Here is a 12,745-nt window from a genome sequence, read left to right as displayed (position 1 = left end):
AATACCCCAGTGGGGGGGGGGGCGTAACTAGGGCAGGTAGGCACAGAGAACTAAATACCCCAGTGGGGGGGGGGCGTAACTAGGGCAGGTAGGCACAGAGAACTAAATACCCCAGTGGGGGGGGGCGTAACTAGGGCAGGTAGGCACAGAGAACTAAATACCCCAGTGGGGGGGGGCGTAACTAGGGCAGGTAGGCACAGAGAACTAAATACCCCAGTGGGGGGGGGGGCGTAACTAGGGCAGGTAGGCACAGAGAACTAAATACCCCAGTGGGGGGGGGCGTAACTAGGGCAGGTAGGCACAGAGAACTAAATACCCCAGTGGGGGGGGGGGGCGTAACTAGGGCAGGTAGGCACAGAGAACTAAATACCCCAGTGGGGGGGGCGTAACTAGGGCAGGTAGGCACAGAGAACTAAATACCCCAGTGGGGGGGGGCGTAACTAGGGCAGGTAGGCACAGAGAACTAAATACCCCAGCGGGGGGCGTAACTAGGGCAGGTAGGCACAGAGAACTAAATACCCCAGTGGGGGGGGGCGTAACTAGGGCAGGTAGGCACAGAGAACTAAATACCCCAGTGGGGGGGGGCGTAACTAGGGCAGGTAGGCACAGAGAACTAAATACCCCAGCGGGGGGCGTAACTAGGGCCCAGGGATAGGGCAAACCTGAACTGGAAAGGGACAAATGAATACAGTTGAGGGGATTTGGGGATTTTGGGTATCTAGGTAACAAAAGAATTCAAATTGCGCCTCACAGGACTCCCGCTGTGTAACATGAAGGGATAAATGTAAATATTTGTGTTAAGATTAAGAAATACATGCCCTCCCGCCAGAAGCCGTTACATAGACAGTTATACTCTTAATAAGGTGCCGCCGAGATATTGGCGGACAGAGACCACCAACAAAATGGCGGATTTCGAAATAACGGAGCAGTCACCAGCTTGACCAAACTGACCAATCATAACAGGGAATTCAGGGAGGTGCCCGCACCAATCGCGGAGGAGCTGAGAGAACCGAGCCTCCCGGGCGGGGCGGGTTCAGAATGAAAGTTGATTCTCCTTCGATTGGTTCTATTTCCGTGGGCTGAACCCAACTGCCCAATGTCATTGGCGGATCCACACAGGGACCGCCCCCAAGTACTGATACCTCATCCAAACACGGGATAGAAGTGACTGACTGAGAAACAAACTGGGAGTTGTGTCCTGTAACTCCTTCCCCTGTGTCCCTGGCATTCCCCTCCCCTGCACTCACATCTCCAGCCTGGGCTACTGGGTAAGTGCTTTTCCCTCCTCCTCCTCCTCCTCCTCCCTGCACTGTCTGTGGGACTGGGGGTTAATCCCGCTGCAGGGGCTGATAGAGAGGGGCGGCTGTGGGACTGGGGGTTAATCCCGCTGCAGGGGCTGATAGAGAGGGGCGGCTGTGGGACTGGGGGTTAATCCCGCTGCAGGGGCCGATAGAGAGGGGCGGCTGTGGGACTGGGGGTTAATCCCGCTGCAGGGGCTGATAGAGAGGGGCGGCTGTGGGACTGGGGGTTAATCCCGCTGCAGGGGCTGATAGAGAGGGGCGGCTGTGGGACTGGGGGTTAATCCCGCTGCAGGGGCTGATAGAGAGGGGCGGCTGTGGGACTGGGGGTTAATCCCGCTGCAGGGGCTGATAGAGAGGGGCGGCTGTGGGACTGGGGGTTAATCCCGCTGCAGGGGCTGATAGAGAGGGGCGGCTGTGGGACTGGGGGTTAATCCCGCTGCAGGGGCCGATAGAGAGGGGCGGCTGTGGGACTGGGGGTTAATCCCGCTGCAGGGGCCGATAGAGAGGGGCGGCTGTGGACTGGGGGTTAATCCCGCTGCAGGGGCCGATAGAGAGGGGCGGCTGTGGGACTGGGGGTTAATCCCGCTGCAGGGGCCGATAGAGAGGGGCGGCTGTGGGACTGGGGGTTAATCCCGCTGCAGGGGCTGATAGAGAGGGGCGGCTGTGGGACTGGGGGTTAATCCCGCTGCAGGGGCTGATAGAGAGGGGCGGCTGTGGGACTGGGGGTTAATCCCGCTGCAGGGGCTGATAGAGAGGGGCGGCTGTGGGACTGGGGGTTAATCCCGCTGCAGGGGCTGATAGAGAGGGGCGGCTGTGGGACTGGGGGTTAATCCCGCTGCAGGGGCTGATAGAGAGGGGCGGCTGTGGGACTGGGGGTTAATCCCGCTGCAGGGGCTGATAGAGAGGGGCGGCTGTGGGACTGGGGGTTAATCCCGCTGCAGGGGCTGATAGAGAGGGGCGGCTGTGGGACTGGGGGTTAATCCCGCTGCAGGGGCCGATAGAGAGGGGGCGGCTGTGGGACTGGGGGTTAATCCCGCTGCAGGGCCGATAGAGAGGGGCGGCTGTGGGACTGGGGGTTAATCCCGCTGCAGGGGCCGATAGAGAGGGGCGGCTGTGGGACTGGGGGTTAATCCCGCTGCAGGGGCTGATAGAGAGGGGCGGCTGTGGGACTGGGGGTTAATCCCGCTGCAGGGGCTGATAGAGAGGGGCGGCTGTGGGACTGGGGGTTAATCCCGCTGCAGGGGCCGATAGAGAGGGGCGGCTGTGGGACTGGGGGTTAATCCCGCTGCAGGGGCTGATAGAGAGGGGCGGCTGTGGGACTGGGGGTTAATCCCGCTGCAGGGGCTGATAGAGAGGGGCGGCTGTGGGACTGGGGGTTAATCCCGCTGCAGGGGCCGATAGAGAGGGGCGGCTGTGGGACTGGGGGTTAATCCCGCTGCAGGGGCCGATAGAGAGGGGCGGCTGTGGGACTGGGGGTTAATCCCGCTGCAGGGGCTGATAGAGAGGGGCGGCTGTGGGACTGGGGGTTAATCCCGCTGCAGGGGGCCGATAGAGAGGGGCGGCTGTGGGACTGGGGGTTAATCCCGCTGCAGGGGCCGATAGAGAGGGGCGGCTGTGGGACTGGGGGTTAATCCCGCTGCAGGGGCCGATAGAGAGGGGCGGCTGTGGGACTGGGGGTTAATCCCGCTGCAGGGGCCGATAGAGAGGGGCGGCTGTGGGACTGGGGGTTAATCCCGCTGCAGGGGCCGATAGAGAGGGGCGGCTGTGGGACTGGGGGTTAATCCCGCTGCAGGGGCCGATAGAGAGGGGCGGCTGTGGGACTGGGGGTTAATCCCGCTGCAGGGGCTGATAGAGAGGGGCGGCTGTGGGACTGGGGGTTAATCCCGCTGCAGGGGCTGATAGAGAGGGGCGGCTGTGGGACTGGGGGTTAATCCCGCTGCAGGGGCCGATAGAGAGGGGCGGCTGTGGGACTGGGGGTTAATCCCGCTGCAGGGGCTGATAGAGAGGGGCGGCTGTGGGACTGGGGGTTAATCCCGCTGCAGGGGCTGATAGAGAGGGGCGGCTGTGGGACTGGGGGTTAATCCCGCTGCAGGGGCTGATAGAGAGGGGCGGCTGTGGGACTGGGGGTTAATCCCGCTGCAGGGGCTGATAGAGAGGGGCGGCTGTGGGACTGGGGGTTAATCCCGCTGCAGGGGCTGATAGAGAGGGGCGGCTGTGGGACTGGGAGTTAATCCCGCTGCAGGGGCTGATAGAGAGGGGCGGCTGTGGGACTGGGAGTTAATCCCGCTGCAGGGGCTGATAGAGAGGGGCGGCTGTGGGACTGGGGGTTAATCCCGCTGCAGGGGCCGATAGAGAGGGGCGGCTGTGGGACTGGGGGTTAATCCCGCTGCAGGGGCTGATAGAGAGGGGCGGCTGTGGGACTGGGAGTTAATCCCGCTGCAGGGGCTGATAGAGAGGGGCGGCTGTGGGACTGGGGGTTAATCCCGCTGCAGGGGCCGATAGAGAGGGGCGGCTGTGGGACTGGGGGTTAATCCCGCTGCAGGGGCTGATAGAGAGGGGCGGCTGTGGGACTGGGGGTTAATCCCGCTGCAGGGGCTGATAGAGAGGGGCGGCTGTGGGACTGGGGGTTAATCCCGCTGCAGGGGCCGATAGAGAGGGGCGGCTGTGGGACTGGGGGTTAATCCCGCTGCAGGGGGATTAAAAAATTGCATGCGTATTGTGTATATTAATACAGATTTTGCACCATTGTATTCTACATCTGGCGGCCATTTAAAGGGGACATTTTGTGTGAAAATCAATATTGTGCCAATGAATTATACTCATCTAGATATAGAAGGAATGTACTTTTAAAAGTTGTGTTTCTGACTGATTTATTGAGAAATTCCCCCAAACCCCCACCCATCTGTTCCACTTCTAGCTAGCCTGACCTGATAGGGAACTGAAGCCTGTCTGTGCTTGTGTGACTGCAGGGCTGTGATTGGCTCCCCCCTCCTACTGTGCTTCTGGCAGGGACCGTTAGGACACGCCCCCCCCCTCATTTGAAACCCAGACAGGGACCTGAGAGGATCTATAGGGAGCTCCAAAAGTGAAACCAGCACCATATAGTTCATAATTGCCTATGGTCAGAAGGGGGTGTGGCTTGGCAAACCCAATATCCGTTATAGTAAGACTGCACACAGACAGAAAGAAATATAAAACACAGTTTGCTTGTGGTCGTACTGTAACTATATTTTCTTTCCAGTTATTGTTTTTTTTTTTTTTTGCTTTCCCTTTAGTTGCACACCATGCCAACTTGCATAGTGAAGGGATGTTCCAACAGCTGCTCAAAAAAGCAGTTTCCTCACGTTGTGCTTCACGCTTTCCCCGGAAATCTCACCCAAATAAGAAATTGGCTGGAGCACATTCCCCAGAATCTTCAAAACTTCAGAGACATCGACGAAATGGCGCTAAGAGTATTAAAGGGGAAAAAAAGCGACACGTTCCGCGTGTGTTCGGAACATTTCACCGTGGATAGTTACACCGAACAAGGCAAAAAAAGACGAATCCTCAAACGAGAGGCGGTACCAACGCAGTTTCCCGAAACCTTCTCGCCTCCTTTGAAGAAACCGAAGACACAGAGAGTCTCTAAAAAACATAAAGATTTGGACTCCACTCTGCTCCAAGTGGCACCTAATCACTCACAAGTCGTAATTCAACAACTTCCCTGTGTTTGTTCAAGAATATCAGTTGCAAAAAAGCCAATATTGGTCGACGCCAGCACTTACACCACCTGTTACTTTGAGAAGAAATCAGCTTCTACTAACACGGGTACTAAATTTGCCAAGAGAACTGTGGCCTCACAGACAGTATTTAACCAGAAAAATAAGAGGTTGCAGTGCAATTTCATGCCGGGACAGTATCCAGTAACGAGCCAGACTGTGGCTACTCCCTTGGAAAGGCCACCGCCATGGGCTGCTCCTCAAGTGCACTGGGCAACACCAAGCCTCAAAAACAGCTATAACGGGCCGGCCCTGGATATGGGTTCAACCTGTCTGAGAATGAGAGAGGAAGCAGAGTCCGATTCCGTTGCTACAAAGGGTGTAGATATGCGCGTGGGTGCTACAGAACACACGGACCCGACCAATGAGCCTTTAGTTCAGAACACATACAATGCCAAAGTTGCCGATGATGAATGCGAAGTGGAATCTACAGTCGATTCAGAGAATCTGACGGATTTGGGATACAAAGATGAGGTTGATGAGAACAAGTTTCTTGTATTCGAGTCTTGTCTGGATAAACTTCTGTGGGGCTCACGTTGCAGGGGAGGGAGGAACTGTCCGGCAGCCATTAAGAGCATTCGGAAGAAAATAACCGGATCTTTCCTAAGTGTAAATGCTGTTTGTACCAAAGGACATTCATTCCATCTTTGGGACAGTCAACCCAAAAAGGGCCACATGCCGATCGGCGATGTGTTAATGTCGGCCGCCATCGTACTAAGCGGCTCCAGTTACAGCAAAGTGAGTTACATGAATAAAATTCTGGGGCTCAGGCAGATCGGGAAGGAAACCCATTATCGCCACCAAAGACTCTTCCTGTTCCCGACCATCAATCACCACTGGGAATCGGAGCAGCACCGAGTGATGAAAGAACTGGGGCAGAAACCAGTGTGCCTCGTCACTGATAGGAATTGCCACAGTGCAGAAAAGCGCTGTGTTTGCACATTTATGGAGGCAACCTCAAAGAAAATTGTGAGCTTGAAGGTGAATCAAGCGTCGCCTGAAACATCTTCCCTCGCACTCGAGAGACAAACATTCCAAAGCGCCTTGGATAATGTGCTGCAGTGCAACGTAAATGTTCAGCTGGTCTGTACGGAGCCGCGGCCCTGGGTAAAGAACCTGATGGAAGAGAATTATGGGCACATCCTACATGAGTTTGATGCCTGGCGCTACGGGAAATCCGTTGGTAACAGAGTGGCTGCCGCCAGCAAAAAGAGAAACTGTTCCGAGCTTTCCCAGTGGGGCGCCCCAGTGAGAAACCATTTATGGTGGGCGGTTAGATCATGTGAAGGCAACACGGAACTAATGATGGAGAAATGGAACTCACTAATATATCACATAATTGGGGTACATAAATGGAGGACGGGCGCGCTCTTTCACACTTGTGAACATGCGCCTCAGGAGGATGAAGTGACAAGATCATTTCTAGTGAAAGGTTCTAGAGCGCATCGAAAGCTGAGAGAGATTGTACTGAGTCGGGACATCAACAAAAATCTCCCAAAGCTGCGGAATATTTGTCACATGGGGGAGCTGGATGTGTTCCGCAGCAACGCCCTCAAGTACCGGCCAAAGCAAAGCCACTTCTCCGCCCATTCCTTAATTGCACGGACTCAGCTGGCCGCACTAGACCACAATAGGAATGTCCATCACCAGCTGGCCATCTTGGCTAATGGAAGAGATGAGGAAGTGCTAAGGGAGGACTATCCCAGGGTGGAATTCCGTGAGTTGAAGAAGGACTGGCGAGTGAAACCTGTGTATGACTTGGCACGGTGTGATTTTATATTCACTATCATGAAAGACGTGGTCAGATACGTGTATGGGGAAAGGTGTCCTGGGTAGCGGCGACTCCCTTCTGAATCCAAACCCAACAGGGAGAGGCCATTAAACATGGTGTGCAATCAGAGAAATGTGTTCGAGACAAACATGGTTTGAAATAATCTTAACAAGAACGTTTCAGAGGGAAGTTCTGTCATTCTCTAAAATGAGACAAGAGAATTAGTCAAAGGTCTGAATATTTTCCCAAGGGGCAGGAAGAAACGTGGTTATTAAAGGGGAAGTTTAACTTTCAATTGGGTTTCGGTCTAAAAAATTGGGGGTCAGTAATCCCCATGTAAAGGCTGGAAAGGGGCAGGATAGGTGAATAATTCAGAGACTATTAAAAATAAAGATTAATCAAAACTACTCTAATATACTACAAGTTGTTAAACATAAATTAATAATAACTTAAAGGTGAACTACATTTATTCCTCTAAAGCAGCGGTGGCTAATACGTCAATCGCGGTCCACCAGTCGATCCCCCGTGGATTTCTGGTGGACCGCGATCAAGCCGGTCGTTGGACGATCGCGAGCGAAAAAAGTCTGGCCACCCCTGCTCTAAAGGAACCTGTCCCAGCACTGGAGAGCTTAGGCAGCACTGCAGTAAAGTGATGTGCAGGCTGACCCCATACGTGGGTTTTGGCTGACCTCAGAACACCATTTCCAGGTCGGTTCGGGTTGAGATCTTCCGTCCTTGGCCTTACGCTGCCGACTTGTGGTTCGGGCTTTATAGGCGCACACGGGCCTGCCTCTGTGGTGATGTCATCAGTGGGCACAAGGGTTGGGTGCGGGTCAAGGTTTTCTCCGCACGTCAGTTTAGCATGAAGGAAGCTTGGCCAATCAGACACCCTGTAACCACCCTGCTGCCTCTGTTGGGTCAGTGCATGGTATCGAGGATTGACTCAATTCTCCCTTCGCTTCATCCTAAACAGCCAGAGCTATCAGTGCCATTGGCCAGGCAGTGGGGGGGTCGCTTTGTTTAGCTCAATCTCTGTGGGGCTAACCCCCCCCCCCAAGCAACTGATTAGAACTGATAACTAGGGATGCACCGAACCCACTTTTTTGGGTTCGGCCGAACCTCTGAACCCACCCAGCAGGATTCGGCTGAATCCCGAACCGAATCAGAATCCTTATTAGCATATGCCGATTAGGATCGGAAGGGGTTAAAAACTGTGATTTTTTTTTTTTTCACTGCCTACTTTCCGAATTCTAATTAGCATATGCTAATTAGGATTCGGTTCGGCCGGGACTGCAAATCTGGCCGAAACTGAATCCTTAAAAAACGCCCCTCTGGTAACATCACTAAGCACGATAAGGTTATTGTTTACAGAATATGTATGGCTCCTATGGATTATATATGGTTCCTATTGTTTCCACTAGGCAGGGCAAGAACTGGAATTGAAAGCAAAATCACATTCTACTTCCTGCTCTTTTGAGCACAAAGAAAACAAATCTCGCCCACTGGAAGCCTCTGTATAATGAGCTGCGCTGTATCTCACAGGCTCCAGCTGAGGGGTGGGATTCTCAGTGGGCTAATAGTTTGTTAGGATTGTGCTCGTAAGAACAGGAAGTAGAATGTGACTTCTCTTTCAATTGCAGAGTTTGCTCAAATAACAAAAACCATAGATGTTTCCCAATAAAACCATAAGACAACACGTATGTTTAGCCCAAGCCCTATTTGTTGCACTCAGGTTCTACATAGGGGTATAATGTTTCTTTAAGGTGGGGATAAGTGACTATATGTTGACTTTTTCTCACCTTTTTTGAGTAAAGGTCCCCATACACGGGCCGATTGTAGCTGCAGATATGGGTCCCTTAGACTGATTCGGCAGCTAATCGGCCCATGTAGAGGCAGCAACGACTGGCCTACCTGACCGATATCTGGCAGGTTAAAAGATTTAGTTGCATCGGGGACCGCATTGACTCGTTGATGTGTTCCCCGAACCGACTGCGCCCATTGCCATCGTTATAATTCGATCGTTTGGCTCCAGGGCCCCAATTAGCCTAAATTTGCCAGATATCACCCACACGTAGGTGGGGATATCGGGAGAAGATCAGCTCGCTTGGCGACCTCACAAAGCGAGCAGATCTTAACGTGTATGGCCACCTTAAATGTCACTGGGGCAAAAGATGAACAAGCTGAGCTCAGAGATACATTGGTCACACTTGTCAGCCTTTATAGAAGAACTACCACAGGTGGATATCGATGACTGAACCTGCTCAACTTATGAGCTGTTCCCAAGTCCCCTCTGTACTGTGGGTGCCACGGCGCTGTTCCTGCCCTGCTATATACCCTCTCTCTCTCTGAGCTCCGGAGTCGGGCTTGGGCTGGCATTTAGGGGGCACTGAAATAATATTGCTTCGGGAACCTGTAAAATCAAATGATTTGACTGCTGGAAGCAGGGGATGGGTTGGGTGTGATATTTAGAAAAAGAGATTTGATCTTCGATGTGGCAGACGGATCAGCAGGGGGCGTAACTACCTCAGGGCAGAAGGGACGCCTCGTTCCGCGACCTGTATAAAAGCCATCGGGTCTCATACATCCACGGTGACTTCTAATATCCTTCTTATTTACAATAAAGGGTAAATTAATCACGATATAATGCACAATCCAGGTAGGAATTAGTGTCATACAGTTTAAAACCCTTCCCTCGGGCTAGTTGAACTACAATATACTAGTGTAGCCAGTGTTAGGCCAAATGTGTGACGTGCCCAGCAGATAACCCCCTCACAGTGAGGTGGGGAGTGGGAAGTGAGGTTGATGAGGGGGGGAATGATAGGAACTCTACCCCTAGTTCAAAGTCATTTGTTCCCTCGTTCATAAATCCCGATGTTTTCCCTATCAGAGAGATGTCGCCCATCTGGTCTGTCCGTCACACCAGGGAATCAGTTTCGCTGCACATCAGGCTGTATCAACCCTCAGCCAAGTTGGGTCTTTGCTTCTTTGGCCCTTTGTGGATCAAGGATGCCATCCAGCTGGTCTCAGTCAGACTGTCCTCCTAGTAGAAACATTTCCGAGTCTTTGCGCAACCCTGTTGCCAAGAACACCTACTCCTGTGAGTAGTCTCCTTCTCCTGTGAGTAGTCTCCTTCTCCTGTGAGTAGCCGCCTTACCCTGTGAGTAGCCTCCTTCTCTTGCGAGTAGCCTCCTTCCCCTGTGAGTAGCCTCCTCCCGTGAGTAGTTTCCTTCTCCTTTGCTCCTCACTTCACTGTCAATCCAACAGATTGCCCAAAAAGGGCATTGGTAAAGACCATTACCTGGCACTGGTTCTCCTGCTTCACTGAGGAGTAAAGGACCATAGCAGCAGTTCCCTTATAAAGGAGAAGGAAAGGCATTTGGGCACGTTACTGGCAATAGATTTGCCACATTAGTGCCACCTAGAACCCTATATTTATTCTGCAGGAGCCATTCCCATACCTGAGTAACAGCCCTAGAACCTTCCTCTGTTTGTTTAAGATAGCAGCTGCCATTTTAGCTTGGTCTCCGTAGCTTCCTGCTGCAGCTCTGGCTGCTGATAGCTCAGATTACAGCACAGTTGGGAAGGGGAGAGAGGAGCAAACTGACTAGACTCGTGCCGTGCCCTGAAGGATGTTTCTGAGAGAGGAAATCTGACACAGAAGAACATGTGACACAAAAGGAGACAAGAAATCCTGTTTCTTTTGATAGAGGAGTCAGTGCAGCGTTTCTGTGAGTGCTTACGGCTGTATTTACATAGACCTTTCTGATAGAGCTACTGAGTTTGTACCTTTCCTTCCTCAGGGGCCACTTTCATTCAGCTGGCATTGGACATACATTATACACACGGCTGCTGCTGGGGTGCTCCGTTTAATAATGCAACTTTTTAAAAAAAATATTTTACATATAGGCATAATATAGAATAGTGCCATCTAGACCATGAAACAATAATTGCGGTACCATGAGTTGATAACAGAAGCACAATAGCAATACATTCTACCGACAGTGAGATCTCTTGTGTACAGCAAGTGCCCCGCTCTGGGCGTAGCTTTTCCCACATACATCACATGAGTAAGGTCTCTCCCCCGTGTGAGTTCTCTGGTGCACGCGGAGGTAGCTACGCAGAGCAAAGCCTTTGCCACACTCTGTACACGTGAATGGTTTCTCCCCTGTGTGAATCCTCTGATGGGCGCGGAAGTTGCTACTTGCAAGGAAGCTTTTCCCGCACTCTGCGCACTTGAACGGTTTCACCCCTGTGTGACGTCTCTGGTGTGTGAGAAGGTCTCCCTTGTTAGAGAAATGTTTCCCACACTCTGAACATGTGAATGGTTTCTCCCCTGTGTGAACGGACTGGTGGCCAATAAGCAGCTTCTTCTGAGTGAAGCTTTTGCCACATTCGGTGCAGATGAATGGTTTCTCCCCCGTATGCACTTTCACGTGTAGCAGAAAGAGGCTTCTCTGCAGGAACCGTTTCCCACATTCTGTACAGATAAATAGTTTATCCCCTGTGTGTAATTTCATGTGCAGACGGAGGCTGCTGCTGTAGGCATACTCTTTCCCACATTCCGTGCACCTGAATGGTTTCTCCCCTCTGTGCCGCTTCACGTGTAGCTGAAGGCTAAGGTTGCAAGAGAAACCTGTCCCACATTCTGTGCAACTAAAGGGTTTTTTCCCTGTGTGGATTCTCTGGTGGCTACAAAGGGCGCATTTTAGTGTGAAGCTTTTGCCACATTCGGTGCAAGTGAATGGTTTCTCCGCTGTGTGGGTGACACAGTGCTCCTGAAATTCCCTCCAGTGAGAAAAACATTTCCTGCAGTTCCTACATTTGAAACGTTTTACGTGTGTGTGAGCCGCTTGGTGATATTTAAGGCTGTGCTTTCGGGTAAAACATTTCCCACATTCGGGACACGAGAAAGGTTTGTGCCCTTTGTGAACCGTCGATTGGTGGGACACGAGGGAGCGATTGTGAAGGAAACCTTTCCCACATTCCGTGCACTTAAATGGTTTCTCCCTTGGCTGAATTCTTTGTTCCGTTACAAGAGGGAAATCTTCTCCCAGCTCTGCGTCCTGCTGTTTATCCCCAGCACCGACATTCTCCTTCCCTGTGTGGGAAATTGTGCTTAGTACAGAATATTATCTATCCCTAAACTCCAGCCCAGTGTTACTGCCCCACAGGCACAAGCAGGGAGATCCCTAAACTCCAGCCCAGTGTTACTGCCCCACAGGCACAAGCAGGGAGATCCCTAAACTCCAGCCCAGTGTTACTGCCCCACAGGCACAAGCAGGGAGATCCCTAAACTCCAGCCCGGCGTTACTGCCCCACAGGCACAAGCAGGGAGATCCCTAAACTCCAGCCCAGCGTTACTGCCCCACAGGCACAAGCAGGGAGACCCCTAAACTCCAGCCCAGTGTTACTGCCCCACAGGCACAAGCAGGGAGATCCCTAAACTCCAGCCCAGTGTTACTGCCCCACAGGCACAAGCAGGGAGATCCCTAAACTCCAGCCCAGTGTTACTGCCCCACAGGCACAAGCAGGGAGATCCCTAAACTCCAGCCCAGTGTTACTGCCCCACAGGCACAAGCAGGGAGATCCCTAAACTCCAGCCCAGTGTTACTGCCCCACAGGCACAAGCAGGGAGATCCCTAAACTCCAGCCCAGTGTTACTGCCCCACAGGCACAAGCAGGGAGATCCCTAAACTCCAGCCCGGTGTTACTGCCCCACAGGCACAAGCAGGGAGATCCCTAAACTCCAGCCCAGCGTTACTGCCCCACAGGCACAAGCAGGGAGATCCCTAAACTCCAGCCCAGCGTTACTGCCCCACAGGCACAAGCAGGGAGATCCCTAAACTCCAGCCCAGTGTTACTGCCCCACAGGCACAAGCAGGGAGATCCCTAAACTCCAGCCCAGTGTTACTGCC

The 12,745-nt window shown here is 52.8% G+C and overlaps 2 protein-coding genes across 2 annotated transcripts in view; one reads left to right on the top strand and one right to left on the bottom strand.

The window, feature by feature from the left end:
• The first annotated feature begins 1,112 nt into the window (after positions 1-1,112).
• LOC100497073 lies at positions 1,113-7,483 on the top strand. The gene is made up of 2 exons (XM_002940839.5): positions 1,113-1,268; positions 4,577-7,483. Exon 2 carries the CDS (start codon positions 4,586-4,588, stop codon positions 6,893-6,895), a length of 2,310 nt encoding a protein of 769 aa, XP_002940885.2. The 5' UTR covers positions 1,113-1,268; positions 4,577-4,585; the 3' UTR covers positions 6,896-7,483.
• A 3,194-nt stretch (positions 7,484-10,677) lies between these two features.
• LOC116411532 (zinc finger protein 850-like) overlaps positions 10,678-12,745 on the bottom strand; it is a 33,105-nt gene continuing 31,037 nt past the window's right edge. The window contains exon 8 of the mRNA XM_031903958.1: positions 10,678-11,928. Coding sequence (XP_031759818.1) covers positions 10,823-11,928 — 1,106 coding nt within the window. The 3' untranslated portion in view covers positions 10,678-10,822. The remainder of the gene's footprint in view (positions 11,929-12,745) is intronic.

The sequence above is a fragment of the Xenopus tropicalis genome, chromosome 6 (assembly GCF_000004195.4).
Source record: "Xenopus tropicalis strain Nigerian chromosome 6, UCB_Xtro_10.0, whole genome shotgun sequence".
NCBI classification, from domain to species: domain Eukaryota; kingdom Metazoa; phylum Chordata; class Amphibia; order Anura; family Pipidae; genus Xenopus; species Xenopus tropicalis.
The sequence above is the reverse complement of the archived record's forward strand: the minus strand, read 5'-3'. Positions and strand labels throughout refer to the sequence as shown.